At 32.8% G+C, this 23,772-nt stretch overlaps 1 protein-coding gene across 6 annotated transcripts in view; it reads right to left on the bottom strand.

The window, feature by feature from the left end:
• Positions 1 to 23,772, bottom strand: part of LOC118193858 (disks large homolog 1-like) — an 816,267-nt gene that overhangs the window by 787,705 nt on the left and 4,790 nt on the right. For all 6 annotated transcript variants that reach the window (XM_085825973.1, XM_085825976.1, XM_085825974.1 and 3 more), the window contains exons 2-3: positions 20,750 to 20,860; positions 8,619 to 8,750 (exon numbers count right to left, since the gene is read on the bottom strand). In XM_085825973.1, the coding sequence (XP_085682099.1) occupies positions 8,619 to 8,750; positions 20,750 to 20,786 (169 nt within the window). In that variant the 5' untranslated portion in view covers positions 20,787 to 20,860. The remainder of the gene's footprint in view (positions 1 to 8,618; positions 8,751 to 20,749; positions 20,861 to 23,772) is intronic.

Here is a 23,772-nt window from a genome sequence, read left to right as displayed (position 1 = left end):
TCATACATGTTTTAGCAGGACTCTACTTTCTTTGATGAAGCCTATGCAAACCAAAAATGGCTGACTGAGAATTTTTATGATCATGTGACCCCAAACATGTTGCCTCCCAGGTCTCCAGATCTGTACACCATACATTATTACAGCTGGGCTATCACTGATAATAAGACCAACAAGCAACCAAGGCCATCTTGAGGGGAGAAGGCCGAACCCAAATGTGTTCTCCCGTGATGTGATGTCGCAAGCGAGGGCAATCTTACTAATGCCATCTCCAAACATTATGAGTGTAAACGAAGCATACGATTAAACTAAAAGGTACGTAATGTTAGCTATTCCTTAACTTTATTAAATTTAACATTTAGCACGATGTATCAAAAGTTATGTTTATTTACTAGCTCAATTTAATGTTCTCCTTTAATTCTGTTTGACCTGTACTTCATGAAGTTAATTCGTAATACAAAATAAACATTTTTATGATGAATGCAAGCAAAACAGATCTCACCATTTTTATTCATGTTCTAATTTAACAAGTGAAAAGCACTCATGTTAAATATATAACAATCTAGTAAATTTCTTTAATTTCTTTCATTTTCAAACTATGTATCAAATGCGAATCTTGTAACTCTTTATTTGAATAATTCCTTCTTCTAAATTAGACAATAATAATAGTAATAATAATAAATCCTCGAAAGTTAAGAAATATTAAGCTTGTACATATATTTTGTACTCAAACAGGAGAATGAAATTCCCTGAGTTCTAGGTTTAAGAAAATTCCAGTCTATCTGCATAGTGTGCGTTGACTGTGCTGAGAGCTAAATTATGGTACCACTTGAAAACACAAAAATTTGCCAATTGCATATGACTTACATACATATCCCCAAAACATTACTATTACAACTATAATAGTTTTCTCCACTGAATATTGAAATTAGACTATGTCCAATCTGGATTTAAAAAAAAAAATTTTTTTTTTTTTTTTTTTTTTTTTTTTTTTTTTGCAGACATTTTGCAGCTAAAGAGGGGAAAAAAAAAAGAAATCTATTTATTGGTATTTTAAAATAAATTCAGGTATTTTATTTTTATTTAGCAGCATACATTAAAAAAAAATGTGCATTACATTTTGTGAAGGTATGTCAGCGTGCTGCAAGAATTAGTTTCAGGAGTATGCCCCAGAGAAAATTGCCTGAAATTTGAAAGTATTATTAACTAATAATAAATAAATTTAGAAAGAAGAAACTACATTAAATGATACAAATAACATTAAAATAATTAGTTAATTACTTAAAGATTAAAAATTGAATTACATTATTCAATGATATTTTGGTGAATATGGTTTATATTAAATATTTAGGCTAGATGACTGATAACTATTTTTTAAAAAAAGGTTTAAAACATTTTGTAGTAAAATCCTAGCATACGGTATGGCCTTAACACGATTTTGAAAATTGTTGGCAACATCAAAATGACCCGTTTACTGCTTATCCTAATGCCAGGAAATCCTGTGTGTACCATATACTTGGATTAAACCGATTTTGTTTTATACCAGAATGGAAAGGTGTTTTCCTTTGTTCAACATGCACTTCCCATGTGCATGCAAGTCTCTGTATTCCCGAGGTTAGTGGAAACCAAAGTTGCTGGAAACTTGCTTTGCCTTTCTAAAAGACACTCTGATTGGAGCTGCTAAAATTGGCTCTACGCCAACTGCCAGAATGAAGTTCATGTGATACATAATTCACCAAGAAAGTGATCACTTCCAACAGGACAAAAATTGTTCCTCTTTTTTTTTTTATTGTATGAAATTCATGATTTTTCCAGATTTTGACAAAAATATTTAACTTCATTGAACTTTTCCCTGACCTTTTTGGGTCAATTTTCAAATTCCCTGACTTTTTCCGGTTTTCTACGTAGTGTGGCAACCCTGAGTACATTCACTAAGCTTTTAAATAAAAGTTTATTAATAATTACAGTCTACAGCATATTGATTATACAACATTAAATAATTCACTGTAATTAATTTTCCTTTAGTTGTCATTTAATTAAGGTGCATAATACAATGTTAATTGAATTTCTACAGATGCTGCAAAAATGTAGCGTTTTGGGATGCAAGTCAAATTACTACCCAAATGCAGAGCATATTACAACTTTTACGTTCCCAAAAGATGAACTACTGTGTAAAATAAGGATTAATAAAATTAATAGAAAAGACTCTGCACCAGGATCATGTACTTGTGTGTGCATTTTGCATTTTGGTGAACGTTTCATCATAAGAGACGATAAAGAAACACAACCTGACAGGACAGTACTAACACTTCAAAGAAAAATGCCAATTTTATCAAAAGATGCATATGCGACTATTTTTTACAGACAACCTAAATATTTATTTTCTTCTTTACCACAAAAACGAAAGTTTTATGTTTCATAATATTCTGAAACATTGTTTCTGACTTTTTATGCGACAACAACCAAAAACATTTATTGACACATTTTTCTGAAGAAAAACAAGAACTCATGAATACTGGATCTACACAGTTAGTATACTGATGTAAAATGGAAATTGGTAAATTACGACAGTTATCTTTATTACCAGTTTCAAACATTTTATTGAATAATTATACTAAAGTTTGTAATGATCATTTTAAAAAACAAACAAAACTCCAGAAAAGGAAATATCAATCCTTATTTGCAGTAATTTAATACAAAACAAAGTCTTTAATCCAGACTCGTCAGGACTTCAGCGATTCCGGATAAGGGGTTTTTCCAGATTATAGATCATCAGTTTAAATCTGGTAAGATGGCATGCAGAAATTATAAAATTAAAAATATGAAAGCATAATTTATGAAATAATAAGCAATTATGATCTAAAGGGTATCAAAATTTACAAAAAAAAAAGCTTAATATTTATTTGTTTACTTTATTAAACATTTCTTTCAATGTAAGTTGTTTAAGTTGCTTTGTTTTATGTCCTAATACTTTCTCTTTAATTCTATAAACAGACATAATTTCTTGTTCAGTTACAAAGTTCTGCTGTTCAAGTCCTGTAATTGCTGTGTCGAAAATACTGACTAACTTGTCAATCGAAAATTTTTCATTTTCAATAACCTCTCTGTCACTTTCTTCACTATCGGAAGCGGTACATTGAAACATGCTTTCTCTTTGTAGATCCTTTGGCAGCTCCAGAATCAGAAACTCTTTTTGACATAATCGAAAGTTCAAGCTTACTTTTTATAAAATTGCTCTAACAGTCTGCAAAAAATAATAAGCCGGATCCAATTAGAAGATTAAGGAACAATGCAATCTGCAACATTAAATGAATTAGATAATTTTAGCCTAGCTTATAGCGTCCGTTATACATTAAACGAGCATGCGTAAACGTATCATGCACATGCATAAATGTATAATGCGTATGCATAAACGTATTATGCGTATGCCTAAACGCATATGCGCATGCGTCAACACATTATGCATTGACGTGTGCGCAGAAAGTTTGTAGCTTTGAGGTCGAGATTATGGATGTCCGGATTAAAGACTTTGTACTGTATTAGTAATCTGGAGTCTCTTGTTCAAGATGTTTCAGTAAGTATACACTAATAAGGTTAATTGTATTGCAATAGTTACAATGTTTTTTATAGCATGTTAGAATAAAAATATTAATTACATTAAACGAATTATTATTCCTTTACATTAGTTCTGTATGTTTTTGTATTAACTTATGTTAAATATAATTTCTGAAAATTAAGAAACAAATGTTCAGTTATGAAAATGAGTGTTTCTTAATTACTGCAAATTTTTACATTGAACATCTTTCTATGAATAACAAATGCATTTCATCCATATAAATTGGCAGTGGTGCAAAAACTTAATCCACACAATTTTCTTTCTTGGAAAAATGCATGTAGAGCCGTTTTTGACAATACGCCTCATGATGTCCTTGTGTTCTTTAGTGATGAGACTCATTTTCATCTTTCCGCTTGCAGCATGTATTAAGTAAAACATGTGATAATGGAGCGACACGAATCCCCGAGAATTTCATGAGCAGCCCCTCCATACAGAACACGTGACTATTTGGTGTGCATTGTCCAGAATAGGCATCATTGAACCATGATTTTTTGGAGATTTCCCTGGATGCCTTATCTTTTACGAGGCGATTGCCAATGGCCAACGTGCTTGCCAGATTTAGCCCCATGTGATTTCTTTTTCTGGGGCTATCTGAAAGCTCTAATGTCCAAAGACCCTGGCTCAACTGAAGAACAATGTTCAAGCTGCTATTGACAACATACCCATTGCTATGCTGGTAAATGTGGAAAGAAACTTCAAAACTCGACTTTTCAATGCATTGACCAGAATGAAGGCCGCCTTAATGATATTATTTTTAAACAGTAATGAAAAAGAACTTTAAGTGTCTCTCTGTAACTTGGAAAAAAATTAAACTGATATCGCTTATACTATTTGTGTTATTCATTTTTAAAATAAGGTAGTTTCCCTGCCACACCCTGTAGATTTTAATTTTGTTAATAATATATGTGTATTTACTAATCTGGAAAACATAATATATATATGTAAGATAAAAAATATGAAAGCAAACTTCTAATTTTATTTGGCTATAACCTCTTTTATTTTTTATTTAATTTCGGGACTTCCACTTTCTGTCTTAGAAATAGAGCCATAAGTCTAAATTGCATCATTCAAATTAATCATGCGATCTTACATAACGCATAATGCAAATACCTCTTGCCCAATCAAATAACTGTAAACCAAATCTTTTTCTAACTCGGAACTGAAACTTTTCTTCGACGCCATCCCTTCTACCTCTGAAGTACTGCAACACTCTTCTCTTTTCACTCACGCTTTCATCCTGTTAAGATGCTGCTGCAATCATCTGTTTGTTTCTATAGCTATAGTATCAAAATTGTTCTGGAAATAGGCATGATTGGGAGTGCCAAGTGAATTGTGGTCACAAATGTGAATCATATAAAAAATGGAAACTGCCTCAACTGCCAAGTTCTTAAGTCTTTACGAATTCTATGCCTTAAGTATCAAATACCTTTGCAATCAACATTTCTATGCATCTACATCTCAATGTTCTTAAATCACTGTTTCCAAAATTGTGCTATTATTACATACATACACACACATATATATATGCGTGCGAGTGTGTGTATGTTTCTGCTTGCATTTGTGAATGTCAAAATTTGAAGAAATTAGAATAATATGTATTATGAAGTTATATATAAAATTATGGCCTCAGATTAGTGTATTCATTTTATATGTGTAAAAATCTATGTGTAAATCAAATGATGAAGAAATGGAATACATTTATCTATGTTCCCACATTAATTTAAAAGTAATATATTTTTATCTTAAAATTATCTGATATGCACAATTTAATGTAAATAATGATAAATTTTATCTGAGAAGAAAAACTTTCTCTTGAATAATTAAGACACAATAACATGCCGAATAAATACTAATTCAGAAGTCAAACAAGAAAAATCAGCGTTATATTTACAAAATTTTCGCAGGACTAGTTTCGATGGTTTTACCGAACCACCATCCTCAGCTGCAAAACCAAACCGAGCTCTTGAATGTCAATCCCTTTGACTAAATGTGAAATATTAATATTTGCAGCTTTTGAATTTCTGGATAATGTTTTTATATGAGAGAGCAAAAACAAGTTTCTTGTATGGTTTGAAAATAAGTGAAAATATTTAGTTTTGATTTTGCTTTTAATGCCAATCACACAATAATTACAAATTTGGTATAATATTAATTTTAATTGGTGTAGAACTACACGATTTTGCAGAGTTTAATACCATTAAACTGTATATAATGGTATGTAACCAAAGAAAATTGTAAAGAATGTTATTGATTAGTAAGCAAAAATTAATATTGTTACGAAATGCCCAGGTGACGTAGGATAGCTCCCCCGCAAGGTTTAAGGTTGCCAGAAAATGGCAAGGGAAGGCAGGGTTGCCACATCTGGCAAGCTTCTGGAACGAATTCATACTGGTTTAGACCAAAATGTTCTCGAACATAAGCCAAAAGCTATATAAATCTGCTGGTACGTGGAGAGTCAGTGTCTTGTCTAGCGAATTGATAGCCAGTCAGTGAGTGCCTAGTTGAATCAGTTAAGAGTCAATGAGCGAGTCTGAAAGTCTAGTGCCGAGTTATTCGTCGACTGCATCCAGAGAGTCCATTACTATATCGTGAGTTAGTGCATCGTCGAATTTCATCTTAAAGTGTGTTGAGCTCCAGGAACGACAGAACCCAGTCTGGAGCTGTACTCTAGTATATCGTCGAGTACATTGCAAGTTGTAGCGTGGAGAGTCTCGAGAGTATGTAGAGTTCCGAGAACAACCGAGCAGAGTCGGGAGCTGCACTGTGGTGCTTTGCCATGAAACTGTCTTCACTGTTATAGCCTGATAGTCTGAAGGTTGTGTCGCTGATTGTTTCAGTGTGTTTATTGTAGTTCTTCGATGACTGTAAACATGATTTTGGAGCTGTCTTGAATAATACTAGCTAATAAATTATGTTTCGATACTTCATCAAGTGTCGTTGTTATTTACTCCAAATCCGTGAACCCATACATACATAAAGAAAATAAACACAGCAATATTATTTGAGAAACTTCCCTTAGATATACGAGATGTATTCAGAAACTAAGTACCGTTCTGAAAAAAAAAAATAGTAAAACAATTTTTTCGAATCCAATTTTATTTTTACATGAAAAAACATGTCGTAAACTATTTTTCAACATAGTTTTCGCCAATGATCAAACACTTGTCATAGCGGGTGACCAGTTTTTGTATACCATCGTCAAAGAAACTTCCCGCCAGTTTCGATAATCACGACTCCACAGCATTTTTCGTGTCATCGTCAGATCCAAAGCGCTTGCCACCAAGCTCGCGCTTCATGTACAGGAACAAGTGATAGTCGGATGGCGCCAAGTCCGGGCTGTACGGCGGGTGATCGAACTGCTCCCAATGAAACTGTTGAATTAACGATTGAGTGACACCAGCAGTATGGGCCCGAGCATTGTCATTGAGCAACACAATTCCTTTACTGAGCATTCCTCTTCGTTTGTTTTGAATGGCACGCCTTAGTTTTGTTAAAGTCTCACAATATCGTGCCGCATTAATGGTTTCACCTCTGGGAAGAAATTCAGTAAGCAAAATGCCTTTCCTATCCCAGAAGACAGTGCACATGATTTTTTGTGATGACATTGTCACTTTGAACTATTGTTTTTTCGGAGAATGAGTGTGTCTCCAATCCATCGATTGTTGTTTCGATTCTGGTGTGAAATGACACACCCTAGTTTCATCACCTGTCACAATTTGGTTTAAAAAGTTTTCTCCCTCATCACTGTACCGGGTGAGAAATGTCAGGGCACACTACCAAGTCGCTTTGTTTTGTGAACATCAGTGAGCATTTTTGGAACCCATCGGGAACACAGTTTGCGATAATTCAAGCGGTCAGACACAATTTCGAATAAAACAGTACGTGAAATTTGTGGAAATGCCTCTGAAAGAGTTGTCATTGTGAAGCGTCTGTTCTCATGAATTGCTTCATCAACTTTCCTTACCAAATCATCGGTGACAACAGAAGGCTGACCACTCCAAGCCTCGGCGTGGACATTTGTTCGACTTGCATTAAACATTCTTACCCACTTTCTCACCATTCCATCACTTATCGCGTATTCACCGTAAACTTCTGTCACTTGACGATAAATTTTGGCCAGTTTAACATTCCTCGCGTTCAAAAATTTAATCACGGCACGAATCTCACAGTCAGCGGGAGAACTAATTGTCTTAAACATTTTGAATGTGCACAGCAAACTGAAAACACAACATAGAGCAACCAAAATGGCGACAATTGAAAGTCAGTGAACAAGAAAGACTAGTGCACATGCGCGGGTTGCCTACCACAGCGCTGCAACGGCGCTAGAATGAAACGGTACTTAGTTTCCGAATACGCTACATAATTCCGTCATCTAAGCATAAAAAGTAACCAGTTCTTCAGTATTTTTTGTTAATATTGTTTAGGAGAGAAAAATATATTTGTTTCTCATATACTACCGGGAAAAGCAAAGTATGCTAACCCAAGATCATCTTGGCTGACCATGCTTGGCTGTGACGTTATCAAACATTAGCTTCAGGTTTCTCCCATCAAGATGGCCTTGCAAGCAACCCCAATATACCAAGAAATCACTGAAGACTGCCAATATGGATGTTATGGCTAATAAAAATAAGGATATTCTGATCCTGGCATAAGACTGTTTTTGAAATCACTATGAAGCCAAAGGCAAATTTATTACATAAAATTTTATCATACAAATGTAAAAACAAGTGTATCAAGTTCTGAGACAATATAACTGGTTTCTTCTAATTAAGAATATTTGTTTTCTTTTAAGTATCATTTTCTTCTCAAATACCTCATACACCCTCTAGTTGAAATGAATCTTCAATTTATTTTTTTATTTATAACTTGCTTTTCAATTAAAAATAACTGTCAGCAATTCCCCAAACTGAAGTTTATGCTTTAATTTTATTATATTTTAAGATGAATCATACATAATATAAATACATGAAAGTTAGAGAATTATTATATATAATAAATTGCTCACCAAGTAAAGCTTGAAATAATCTGCACTTAAATATCCTAATTACTCTTTCTATTGCATTCCTCAGTTGTTTATCTTGTGGTCTAGTCAGCTTACTGTGATATTCTTCCAGAAGCTCTAAGGCTCGATGTGCCTCTATAAAATTCAATGATAAACTATATTGTTTTAATGCATGAATAGTTTAACAAAAAACATAATATTTATGTAGTTTAAAATTATATTTATGTAGTTTAAAATTAAGTACAGCAATAGAATGACAACAGTAACACTAAGTGCAATGCAGTATAGCTGTAAGTCTGTTGCTAAATAATTTAGAATTAATTCATGACTAATGAAAAAAAAATTGAACTAATTCTATTTCAGAATTAAAAAATACAAATACAGCAAAACTGAAAAATAACCTCAAGTTTTTAAAAAAATAGAGATGATTACAAATTATAAAGGTGGCTTTTCTAATTACAGTATATTTAAATAAGCACTGTTGTAAAATGTTTTCATAATGACAAGTATGAAGCACTGCAGAAATGTATAAGTGTTATAAGGTATTTCTCCTGCCTTCTTAGCATGCCTCCGTGGTATAGCAGTCAGCACACTTGGCGCGTATTCGAGAGGTCCATGGTTCGAGTCCTGGCGAGGGCATTGCTCATTTTTCATGACTCCTGCTATAAAATAATCCTAATGACTCTACAGATGCAGCAGACAAACATGGATCCCCGGCCCAGGTCCGACTTACGAACCCATACGGAGTCTGGATATCTATGGTCCAGGGAACCTCATCCTCGCGGGCACAACTAATGACTCTACAATAGCACCCGAACTAAAAAAGGTGGTGGATGATGATTTTCCACCACCAGGATTTGGCGATTAGGTCAACTAATCCCCAATTACAACTTAAAAGGAGAGGTATATAAGATATTTCTCCTGCCTTCTTAGCACGCCTTTGTGGTGCAGCGGTCAGCACACTCGGCACATATTCAAGAGGTCCATGGTTCAGTCCCGGCAAGGGCATTCATGACTCCTATTTCAAAATAATTCTAATGACTCTACAGTGCAAGCATTCTTAACACTGCACATAATTTTTAGACCACTTAAAGGAAATGTGGGGGGGGGACTATACAGACAAATCAAAAGAAGATGATAGTTTTTATCAGGTAAGCAGAAAAGAAGAATTTGATAATACAATTTTTTCCAGTAAGTTAGCCTTTGTAAATACTTGAACCTATAAATATATATTTGATTAACTGATGTCTATGTTATTTATTTCTGCTTCAGTGATCGAGTTCCATTCATAACAATGATAATTTTCTCAAAATGTTTTACATTTTTTTACATATTTCACAATGTCAATGTTCATTATTACTAAGGTTATTTTAAGTAGAAAAAATACAAACATTTTCATTTAAATTCTCTAGATTATTTGTATGCAACAAAGGGTTAACAGTTCCATATCAGAAGTGAGCATGGGAAAACTCTACAAATTAAAGATCAGTTAGAAATTTAATAATTTATCATTTTAAAGATGGTAAAAGTATTTGAACTATGGAAACAATCTTTGATATAAAACGTTCAACAACCTTCTATCTTATATAAAATGATGAAAATTTAGTGTAACTGTTGAAAATGCACTGAAGTCTGGATCCCATTTCAAGCTGAAACCAAAGAATCGGAGATTCATACTCCAAAAAAATCAAACAAGATCCAAAAATCAGTACTGTAAAATTTGCAGCAGATTTAGAAAAATGATTTGCAATAAAAGTTAACCCTGAATCTGTTAGAAGAGTCATAAGCACGTACAGATACAATTCGGCAAGAAGGAATTCTTCCTCAAAAAGAAAAAAAAAGGAAAATACACCTAGCATTCGCAGAATCCATGGTAAGCAAAGATTTATCACATTATGTTCTATTTTGAGACAAGCCAAAATTTCATATAATTGATTCCAATGGATGGTGAAAGCTGAATCAAACATTTAATCTGAAAAAAATCTATTGTCTAATGTTAAGCACAGGAATAGAGACATAATGTTTTGGAGATGTTCTCCTGTCTCTGGGATTGGAAATTTAGTATTTGTATAAAATAATATGGATCAGTATGAATGTTGAAATGTTCTAAATGAAAAAATAAAAGCATCTGCACAAAAACTTAAAATGCAAAATAATTCATGCTTTGTCAGGATAACGAGCTTAAGCATACAGCCCTAACTTATCTTTTGTGATTAATACAAAAGTGTCTTGAAGTTATCAAAACGCATTCATATTCTCCATATTTAAATCCTATTGAACATTAGTTCAATATTAGGAGCGAGTTGGAGAAAATAATAAGGAACCAGGATATTTTTTTAAAGCTCTACTAAAAGCAATTCTTATGGAACAACTGGAATGGCACAAATGGAGCAAATGGAATATTCTTGCCAAAAAAAATATTGAATTCATGTCAAAGCATGTGAAAAGTGTAAACTTAGCTAAAAAGTGTCCAACAAAATATTCAATGACTTAGGTGAGCAGGTCGCATGGTATAGGCACCAGAGCATAATAAAATCCTGCGTGTAATAGCATGGTGTCTTATTATTTTTATGTTTTAATTAGATATAAACTATTTTATTCAAAGTGTTGGAATACTTATACGAATTCATTTTCAAAACATTTTTAAAGATTTATTTTTGTTATCAAAAAGATGTTCAACAACTTTCTTCAAAACAAGCAGATTTTTAAAAAGAGGGTCAATAGTATGTGTGAAAGAAAAATAACAGCCATTTTGCTAATATTATTAATAACTAACATTTGAAAATAAAACTAAAAAACACAGGTGTTCAGAAACAAATGTGAACCACTGTATATACACAGTTTATTCTTTTTATTTTTTACTTTTGATGCAAAGTTTAAAAAAAGGGGGGTCTGAAATTCTATTCAGTCATTTTTACACATTAAAAAATAAACAAGGTTTTCAATACATGAGAAGCTTCAAAAAAAGTTTTTAAAAATTGTTTTTAGAATCAGAAATTTTAATCACAGTGTAAGGTATTTTATTTTAATTAATCAATTATTATAATTCAGGCCCTTACTAAAACTTCTTCCTGTACACCTCACCAAAAAGCAAATTAGGTTTTTTGTATATTTAAAAGCCCAAGGTAGCCATGCCTTGCTGTTACTTACTCTCAAAGTGACATACTGGCTTTACTGTCTTGCAAGCCAATACTTTAAAATATGTATTAGCCTATTATCTAAGCCACCTTAAGTAATCTATTTTACATGCAACATTTGAATATAACTTCTGGTATGTTATAAATATTGTTATAAATACCCAATAATGGTGAAAGTTTTGTCTGTAGCACAAACTGCGCCTATTCTATTTAGTTTGAGATTAAATAAAAAATGTTATTTTACTCTTCTTCAATATTTGTCATTTGCTTAAAACTAAGTGATAACTTGCTAGCAGTCTAGTAGAGTCTGCAGGACTGAGTGCTGGTCATAAAGCTTTTCATGTTTTTTCTACTAAATAAAACTAACATTCCAGGTCATATAAAAAGTCTTTGCGCTTTTTTGTCACTAGATGGTGTTGATGCCTATATATCCGGCAACACTCACCAAATTTTTCAAACAAACGTTTGCTTAATAGGTGACATTCAGCTTCCATTGTTTGTAAAAATAGTTTTCTAATTCGTTGCTCGTGTAAAAAGTTATATTGATTTGAAAGTGAGTGAAATATCTGAAGAAATATGCTATGTGGTGCTTTTTTATTACAAAAAAGGTAAAAAGGCTGCAAAAACATGTCAAAAAAATTTAAAATACAGTGTATGGTGAGAATGCTGTGAGTGAATGAATGCTCCAAGGAGTGGTTTGCTTGATTCCATTCTGGAAATTTCGATGTCAAAGATGCACCTCGCTCTGGTCGGCCAATCACTGAAAAAGTCGATGAAATTTTGCAATTGGTGGAACAAACCGGCACGCAAGCTATCAGGAAATAGCAGAGGCACTAAACATTAATCACATGACAGTTTAGAATCATTTGAAAAGAGCAGGTTAAAAAAAAAAGCTCAATGTTTGGGTGCCACATAATGTGCACAACTTGACCATTTGAACGAAGCAATACAGAAAGAGCGACCAGAATTGGCCAAAAGAAAGGAAGTTGTATTCCATCATGACAATGTGCAACCACACACATCTTTGATGACTCGGAACAAATTGACGGAACTTAGTTGGGAAGTTTTGATGTATCCACCATAGAGCCCAAACCTTGCACCATCTGACTACCATTTCCTTCATTCTCTGCAAAACTCTCTTGGTGGTAAAAAATTGGCTGACCCAAGAGCCGCTGAAAATCACTCTCATAAGTTTTTCAATGATAAACCACAGAAGATCTACACTGATGAGAATATGAAGCTACCTGAAAAGTGGCAAAAGGTCATAGAAAATAATGGTCAATATGTACTTGATTAAAATTGATTTTCAATAAAGAAAATTTTCATTAAAAAATGTTCCAAAAAAGCATGGAGACTCTTTATATGACCCAATATTTCACTGACTTTTCTCTTTCAATAAATTAATAATAAGCAGATGGATTCAAACCATTTTGCAAAATATTTAACTATAACTTTGCGACAGTTAATTTCCTGCTTTTCTGCTAAGCAAACATTATGTTTTATACAGTCTTCTCTCTTTCAAAAAATGATAATTAGGAAGATTTACTATAAAGCATATTAAATCTAAGTGATATTTTTAATGTATTCACATAATTTTCTTAGGCTTCATAGCACATAATAATTGATAGCAAAAATAACTACAACCTTGTTAAACTAACCTCATTTGTAATACGTATAAACTTAAATTCATGGCAAGTTCACCATAGACTGAGTGGCCATATACTGATAATTTGGACTAGTTTTGCTTATCAGCCACTGAGTAAGTTCCAAAATGTTTTTCTTGAATGGAATGCAAACACAAGACCTAGTTTTGTTTATTTTTCCAGAAAGATACTGCTTTGTTCTTTCTATGGAAATTGGCTCATATTCCTGTTACATGCTGGGAAATCACGATAACTTCATACAGCTAAGTAAAAAAACTGAGCTATTAATTATAATGGTAGTCTGAGCCTCTTGGTCTCAACATTAATTATTTTTTAGGAATTGAAGTCTATAAAACTTACAAGGAGAATATTTTAGTTAAGAACATGGAACCTGATCACATTTCCATAAAATTCAAGCAGTTTTTCTGTATAAACCATACCAATGTAAAACTGAATTTTGTTTAATTTTACATTTTATTAAAACTTTAATTTGGGCTAAATAATATTTTCAACTCACTTGTTAAATTCTACATATATTTATTTGCTCGATATTAAATTTTTATAGTCTGTTTTGGTACTTATATATTATCCAGTTGCGAGCTCATTTACACATAACCATGAAGTAACGGCAGACTCGTAACGTCTGCACATTCATTGATGTTTACTTCTCCTTTCTTAAGGTTAGTCTATATTTTAGGGTACCCCTTGGAATATACTGCTTGTCCAAGCGAGAGAGACTGGGTTTGGCGCGCTGCCAAGAAAATGGAACGAGCCAGGGGGGAGAAAGGAAGGTCTGGAGGGACGGAAAAATACACTTGCTTGGAATTTCCTTCAGTGATCTCAGAGTGTCCTTAGCTTCTCCCTTTTGCGCTTGTTTAAATTTAGTTCTTTCCATCTCAAGATCGTTGTGTCAGTCACAATTAATTATTGTCTAATACTTTTGTGTTTTTGTTTGATATTTTTGCTCACGGATTCCAAAGCATCATGTAATTCAAAAGGCAAACACTTTCGAAGCTCGACCAAAGGAATTTTGCTCAATGTTGTTACATTTTGTGATAATAAAGCAGATAAGGCTTCTGTATGCATCCCATTATCGCATGCTACTAAACGAGCTTCTGCTATCGCCGGTGTATCAGAGAGCACCATCAGAAGAATTCATAAAGAAGGCAACCGAAATGGTCCCCCCAGTTTTACTTCGCCTAAGAAGCGTACTGTAAAGAAAACAATAGAAAATATCGCTTCAGACGGATTTGATCTCGATGTAACAAGAACTGTCCACGAGTTTTATGTGACGGAGAAAAAGGTACCCAAATTATTGATAAAGTTAAAGGAAAAAATAACTTTTCCAAGAGAGAAAGAAACCCTACGAAAGATACTTCATGAAATCGGATTCCGTTGGAAAAATTGTAAAAATAAAAGAAAAGTCATCATGGAACAAAAGGATACACAGTCAAAAGTCTTTAATCCGGACTCGTCGGGACTTCAGCCAATTCCAGATTATCGATTTTTCCGGATTATAGATCATCAGTTTAAATCTGGTAAGATGGCATGCAGAAATTATAAAATTAAAAATATGAAACTGTAATTTATAAAATAATGAGCAATTATAATCTAAAGGGTATCAAAATTTACAAAAAAAAAAAAAAAAAAAAAAGATTAATATTTATTTGTTTACTTTATTGTACATTTCTTTCAAATCGCGCATGCGTAAAGCATACATTACACATAGCCGAAATTAGAAAATTGTAACCAGAAAACTATTTGATTTGTATTCATGATATTTATAATGACGAGGAATTTGATTTAAATCATATCAAAGACGGAGTACATCGAGATTAAATACTACATTTAGTAAGGAATTATAAGGTGAATAAAATAAAAACATCTGCCCTGAAGATAACGATAGTGCTGACAGATCAACTTCCAGTTCATTGCGCGCCGCGACGTCCCCCCCTCCCGCGCAGAGCAGCGTGAAATTGATAAACAGATTTTGGAACGGTTAGATAAACAAATGATATGCCTTTATCCATTTTTTGCAGCAATTCCACTTTTTGTTTGATGGACATCGAAACGTGCTTTCGTTTTGTAGATCCTTTGGGAGCTCCAGCATCGGAAATTCTATTTGAGATAATCGAAAGTTCAAGCTTACTTTTATAAAATTGCTCTTACAGTCTGCAAAAAATAATAAGGCGGATCCAATTCGAAGATTAAGGAACAACGCAATCATCAACATTAACTAAAATAGATAATTAGATAATTTTAGCTTATACCGTCCGTTATACATTAAATGCGCACGTGAAAACGTATTCTGTGCTTGTGCACACCCATAAGTCGTAAAGGTCTTGCGCGCATGCGTAAACGCCTATGCGCATGCGTCAACGCGGCGCATGCGCAGAAAGATTTTAGCTTTGAGGTCCGGATTATAGATCATTCCGGATTATGGGTGTCCGAATTAACGACTTTTGACTGTAGTTCTTTCGCAAACGAGATATTTGAGAAATGTTCACAGATTCAGAAAAGAGAAAAGGCCTCTTATTTTCGTAGATGAAACTTGGGTCGATAGTAATTTGACGGTTGGAAAACGTTGGCAGTCGGAGGAAGTATTCAGAGCTGTGGAGACGGGAGCAGCATCAAGGCGAATCATCGTTTTATGCGCAGGTGGGGAAATGGGATTTATTCCAAACACAAACTTAATTTATAAAGCTAATTGTAACATAGGAGATTACCACAGGAAAATGAATTGGAATATGAGAAATGGGCAACAGAAAAATTGATTCTAAATTTACCAAAGGATTCCATTGTTGTAATAGACAATTCTCCCTACCATTCAGTGCAACTGAACAAGCCCCCAAATTCATCTCATAATAAGCAGAGTATAATGGATTGGCTTACTTCAAACAATATTGTGTACTCACCAAATATGTGAAAGATCGAACTGTTGAATATTGTTAAAGAACATTTCCCACTGAAAAAAACATATAAATTTGATGTCATGTTAGAAGAACATGGATTCACAGCATTGAGACTGCCACCATATCACTGTGACATAAATGCTATAGAGTATGCTATAGAGTATGCATCAAACATTTTATTCGTGCACAAAACATAATGGCAGATATAAACATGGAAAAACTCTTAAAGCTTACTGAACATGCTATAGAAAATGTTACAATTGAAAAATGGAAGAACTATTGTGCACACGTAGAAATGTGCGACTCTTTAGTTATTTCCTTGAACGATGATGACGATTCAGAATGTTTTTCAGACGATTCGACAGAGAACGAAGGTTAAATTTCCAACTGAAATATTTTTATTATTGTTTTTGCATAATTGCTTAATGAAACCCAAAGTAAGAAATTCTTTAATTTTGTACTATTTTAAAGACTTCAATGCAAATAATTAATTTTTAATGTAAATAATTAGTGTAATTAATTTTTCAGACATGTTTACAGCAATTATTTTAGCTTACAATCGTTAAAATAAATTCTAAAAGTTTATTATAGATGTGTTTTTTATTCTCTGTGTGTGTGTTATTCTTGTGATAATTTTAAACTGATTTTTGTTCAGTGATTTTCCATTTTATGCATCTCCCCTTTATACGTTGTTTGTTTTTATTTATTCTTGTCGGCATTTAAGCAAGAGACTCTTTGTATTGCACAACAGATATTATTCGCAGCTACCCATCTTCCCTATTTTTACTCTGAAAAACAAATCGGAGCAATCAGTAAATCACGTGACCAGTCTCTTTCGGCTGGCAAAGCAGTAGCCAAATTGTTGTTTCATTTATCATAACCTGAGTAGTTGAATGTTATGGAAAACCTATTATGATTTGATTGATTGCGTGATTGCGGTAAATTTGACCAATGGGAAAATATTTGTAAGGGCTTATTTCTACGTTGGATGTCAGTTAGGAAGTATACTGCTTATTTTGTGCTGTACACTGTAAAATGGCTGTATGTGATGAGATGTATGTGAAGTTTCTGTACGATTTGGAATGAAAGGGGAAAAAAGCATTAATTGACTGGTGTGTTAATGGAGGTTTACTTAGTAATGGAGTTTACTTAGTTTGTTTGTGTTAATGGAGGTTTATTTAGTTTGTTTGTACGAAGGAAATGTCTTTAGTCGAATGTAAAGATTTTTCAGATGGCTCTGAATCAGTTTTTCGCAAGAAAGGTTCATGCAAGAAATACTACCAACAGTCCAGCACTATGGAGGATATTTTTACTCTTATTTTTGTGAATTTATGAGGTGATGGCAGTATGCATATTCTAGCTCAGATAATTTTAGAAAGTTTTTGGATGCTATTAATGAATTTTGTGTGCCACAGACTAAAGACACGAAAATTTCTAAATATTTTTAAGTCAATATTTCCTTTGTGTGTGTGTGTGTGTGTACGTATATGCGATAACATGTATTTTCTTTTTTATGTTTTTTCACTGTGTGATTTAAAATGTATTTATTGAGCTTCGATAAGCTACAAATTTTGTTCAATTTTGGTTATGAGTAACTTTGTTTTAACATTATATGACAACATCATTCTCCTGATTTTTTGTAAGTGAAAACAGATCGATGTGTACATGGACAAAGTCAAGGGAGTGCGCAGTGCTGAGTTTGTGCAATTCTCTGATTTTTTTTTTTTTTTTTTTTTTTTTTTTTTGAGTGAAAATAGATCAATATGTACATGGACACTGAGTTTGTGCAATTCTTTGACTTGTTATTTTGGTTTTGTGTAGAAAACATCTTGAAATTATGACTTGCTACCCAATTGCCAAAAATCACCAATTTTCACCAAGGGACACTCTTAAATATATTTTTACCTGACTTAAATTAATTCTCACCTTTTTTTATGGACCAGCATATAAATTAACTGATACTGCTGCCTTTATTGTCTTGCATTTTGAAAAAATTATTAAAATTTGGAATCTGCCTTCAATAAAACAGCAAGCAGTGGGTCATTTTCAAAGTTATGGGAACCTACCATCAAAAAACATGCATATTAATGGACAGGATGTAGTCAGCTGAATTTGGCTTACAAAACAGTAAAGACTGTAACAATTGCATGCAAGAGCACTATATTAATACAATTTTAAACAGAGTTTCTGATAAAATCATAAGGCCTCACAAAATAGTAGAAATCAACAAGAATCAACAAGTGTTTTTATGAAGCGGGTCGAATACTGATTGTTTATTAAATAAAGAGGCATCAGTTCCTTCAGAATTCTGCAGGAAGACTGGTACAACTTTGGCAGGATCTTAACCAACTTTCACATTTTAATGGTAGCCAACTTCCATGCTCGACAAGATAAGTACCTTTGTTACCCATTAAGTACCTCTGATTTTTACAGCTTTTGTTTTTGATGATGTGACATATACAGTGGCATTCTGACTAAATAATAAACAATTTGCATATATATATATATATGTGTGTGTGTGTGTGTGTGTACAATATAACAAAATATGATGGCTGCTTTAAAAATAATTGGCGACCACAAAATTAACAATTCTAGATTTGGTGTGCTCTCCCCTTTAATTCCTCTGTTCTCCCAAATGAGGACTTTAAAAAATTACATTTGTGTTAATTTATTGTTTAGTTTCTTTAGAAACTGCATTGTTTGTAAATTATCTGCTAAGTATTTTGTAATCTGTATATGAGAAAGGTCATGAAACATGAAGGGGCATAGGAAAACCTGCCAGCTATGTCCTTGATGCTTCCTCATGTCTTTCCTCACATAATACGCTTTCTCTCGCTAATTCACTAATACTTTTCTACCACCCTGCTCTCCTGACCTTTCTTTTGAAGGGATATATGTAGGATATAACAAAATATGATGGCTGCTTTAAAAATAACTGGCAACCACAAAATTAACGATTCTAGATTTGGTGCTCTCCCCCTAAATTCATCTGTTCTCCAAAATTCGAGATCCTTCTATGTTATGCTATATAACAACCTCAAATTAACTAATCATAGCTTCTCTACAATTACATCAGACTTAATATAAATACTCTTGGCACAATAAACTATGTCATTCCATTCCTTTCGCTATATGCTGCTCTCTCAACCTCACACCGCTTCACTTCTCAAATGCCTATGTTATTTCTTTAAAAAAAATATATATATATATATACATAAAAATTTATCATAATTAATTATGACTGAATAAGTGTCTGTCAAATTAATTGCATATGAGGACAAATAAAGATTGGTGATTTATAAAAATCCAGTTTTGTTATCTTCATCGGTATGCCTCAAACATCAGCCGTGACGGATATCGAAAGCTGTTAAAAGTTTTGGTGTTTTCTAAATGTAAGTATGTTCCTTACACTGTTGAAAAAAAAAAAAAAAAAAAAAAAAAAAAAAAACTCATCTAAGGCATCAAATTTTGAACCCATGTAATTCTCTACCTGAACACATACATCTGGAATCCTGAATTTTCAATTACAAATTGAATATTTTTTATTTATTTCATATTTTGTATAAATTTAATGACATTTTGATTAACAAACTCAGCAAATTAAAAGCAATGTTTTGCCACTCAGCGAAGCACATGATATTCGTTTCAAACTTAATCAGACAATTTATCAATTTCAGCAAATTTATATGTTAGCAAGGCGATTCAACCTGTTCTGCTACCATTCACGAACAGCATTCAAGGGGGAGTTTTCCAACAGCACAATGCTCGAACCTCATACCACTGTTGTAACCCAACATGCTCTACGGAATGACGACATGCTGCCTTGGCCTGCTAGATCACCAAACCTTTCTCCAAACGAGCATGTATGGGACATCACTGGATAACAACTCAAGCATCATCCACAATCAGCATTAACTATTCCTCTGTTGACCGACCAAGTGCAACAAGCATAGAACTCCATCCCATAAACAGATATCTAGCACCTGTACGACACAATGAATTTGAAATTTTGGCAGTTTCACCAGTTATTAATATACAAGCATTTCACATTTGGAATGGCTCTTCTCCCACTTACATTAACCTGTGATCTTAAAAATTTAATCAATTGAATATGTTACCCAAACAAATGAGTTGCCGAAATTTCGTTACCCTACAATAATTTTTTGAGATTGGGATTTTTTCTGTCAATGTCAGATGCATTACATAATTTACACAACCAACATATATTATGAAACACTGAATAAGTATGTTATACAAAACATAAACTAATATATTATTTACACTGCTAATAACAGATGAAATAAACAGAAAATAAATAAATAAATATATCAAATTAAACATTGTTATTTATATTATTATACTTCAAAAGGATGGAAATTACAAGAAAACACCAAAAAGAAAAAAAAATTATAATATGCATTTAGTCAAGATAAGCATTTTACCTTGATCGTTAAGCCCAGGTATCGATCGGGAATCCATAATTATATCTTAAAGTCATCCCTTCTTTACATTTAAAGTAAAAACTTGAACAACATACTTCTATGTAAAAGCTCCTACATTAAAAGAAATGGTCATTTTATTCAGTAGAAATCAGAAATAACTAAGAGCCACATTCATGCAGAGATAATTTCATCAAACTATAAAAAAGTGATTAAACATTTAGTAAAATGAAAAAACAAAAGTAAATAAATATCAATACAATACTTCCTGATTAAAGTAGGAACTGTCATTAATCAACATAATTATTATGCTTTATTGCTTAATCTGTAATACAGTCAAAAGTCTTTAATCTAGACGTCCATAATCCGGAATGATCTATAATCCGGATCTTAAAGCTACAAACTTTCTGCGCATGCGTAAACGCATTATGTGTTTACACATGTGCATAATACCTTTACGCATGCGCATATTCCTTTATGCATGTGCATAATACATTTACGCATGTGCGTTTAATGTATAACAGACAGTATAAGCTAAGCTAAAATTATCTAATTATCTATTTCAGTAAATGTTGCAGATTGAGTTGTTCCTTAATCTTCTAATTGGATTTGGCTTATTATTTTTTGCAGACTGTTAGAGCAATTTTAAAAAAGTAAGCTTGAACTTTCGATTATGTCAAAAAGAATTTCCAATTCTGGAGCTGCCAAAGGATATACAAAGTGAAAGCATGTTTCAATGTCCATCAAACAAAAAGTGGAATTGCTGCAAAAAATGGATAAAGGCATATCCTTTGTTTCTCTAACCATTCCGAAATTTGTTTACCAATTTCACGCTGCTCTGCGGGGGGAAAACATTGCGGCACACAATGAACTGGAAGTTGATCTGTCAACACTATCCTCATCTTCAGGGCAGATGTTTTTATTTTATTCGGCTTATAGTTCCTTACTAAATGTAGTATTTCATCTCGATGTACTCCGTCTTTGATATGATTTAAATCAAATTCCTTGTCATTATAAATATCACGAATACACATCAAATAGTTTTCTGGTTGCAATTTTCTAATTTCGACTATGCGTAATGTATGCTTTACGCATGTGCGCATTGAAAGAAATGTTTAATGAAGTAAACAAAAAAATATTAAGCTATTTTTTTGTAAATTTTGATATCCTTTAGATCATAATTGCTCTTTATTTCATAAATTATGGTTTCATATTTTGAATTTTAGAATTTCTGCATGCCATCTTACCAGATTTAAATTGATCATCCGGAAAAACCGATAATCTGGAATCGCCGAAGTCCCGATGAGTCCGGATTAAAGACTTTTGACTATACTAAAATTTTACCCATCACTAAAGGCTTGTGCTGCAGAAGCTTCCTAACATTTACTGATAAAAATTCAGATATTTTTCCAAAATGGAATATTTTTCATTGCTTTCTCTATCTAAATAACATGAATAATATTAAACAACACTAATTTTAAATATTTTGCCTAATTTTAAATATTCAATTTTAAACACTAATTTTAAATATTCAATTTTACACTAATTTACACTACACTAATTTTAAATAATTTAAATAATATTACTAACACTAATTTTAAATATTCAATTTTAAATATTTTGCCTTTAAATATGAAATGAAGGTAAAAAAAAGTATTGGGGCATTGCCGTACCAATGCTATATAAGCGCAGAATATGTTTTTGCGTGCGCGTTTAATGTATAACGGACGGTATAAGCTAAAATTATCTAATTATCTATTTCAGTTAATGTTGATGATTGCGTTGTTCCTTAATCTTCGAATTGGATCCGGCTTATTATTTTTTGCAGACTGTAAGAGCAATTTTATAAAAGTAAGCTTGAACTTTCGATTATGTCAAATAGAATTTCCGATGCTGGAGCTCCCAAAGGATCTAGAAAACGAAAGTATGTTTCGGTGTCCATCAAACAAAAAACGAATTGCTACAAAAAATGGATAAAGGCATATCATTTGTTTATCTAACCGTTCCGAAATCTGTTTATCAATTTCACGCTGCTCTGCGCGGGAGGGGGGGGACGTCGCGGCGCGCAATGAACTGGAAGTTGATCTGTCAGCACTATCGTTATCTTCAGGGCAGATGTTTTTATTTTATTCACCTTATAATTCCTTACTAAATGTAGTATTTAATCTCGATGTACTCCGTCTTTGATATGATTTAAATCAAATTCCTCGTCATTATAAATATCACGAATACAAATCAAATAGTTTTCTGGTTGCAATTTTCTAATTTCGGCTATGTGTAAGGTATGCTTTACGCATGCGCGTGTTGAAAGAAATGTTTAATAAAGTAAACAAATAAATATTAAGCTTCTTTTTTTGTAAATTTTGATACCCTTTAGATCATAATTGCTCTTTATTTTATAAATTACGGTTTCATATTTTTAATTTTATAATTTCTGCATGCCATCTTACCAGATTTAAACTGATGATCTATAATCCGGAAAAATCGATAATCCGGAATCGCCGAAGTCCCGACGAGTCCGGATTGAAGACTTTTGACTGTACTCTGTCAACACTTGTCGAAGAAATTGAGATGTTTTTAGGTGCATGCAAACTTATAACAATTTTTCATTAAAATTGTGAACAACTTAAGAAAATAGCTAAACCACTGAATTTAAAATATAAGGTTCATAAAACAAACTGAACTTAGACTACTCAGTTTAATTCTGAAATGCTGTAACACAAATTTGCTTGAAAGCAAATCATAAACAGAGTGTCTGCTTTAATAAAACAGTAGCATTAATATAGATAATACAATATAACAGGTTAATACAATATAACAAGTGAATATAGATCGATGTGTACATATGCAAAGTCAAGGGAGTGCGCAATGCCCAATTTGTGCAATTCTCTGATGTTTTTTTTAAGTGAAAATAGGTCAATGTGTAGATGGATACCGACTTTGTGCAATTCTTTGACTTGCCATTTTGGCTTTGTGTAGCTAGAATTGCACAAACTCAGTGTCCTTGTACCACCAAAAATCGCCAA

Source organism: Stegodyphus dumicola, chromosome 10, assembly GCF_044657685.1.
Source record: "Stegodyphus dumicola isolate Sdum_Otavi_A_Nest chromosome 10, ASM4465768v1".
Lineage (NCBI taxonomy): Eukaryota > Metazoa > Arthropoda > Arachnida > Araneae > Eresidae > Stegodyphus > Stegodyphus dumicola.
The sequence above is the reverse complement of the archived record's forward strand: the minus strand, read 5'-3'. Positions and strand labels throughout refer to the sequence as shown.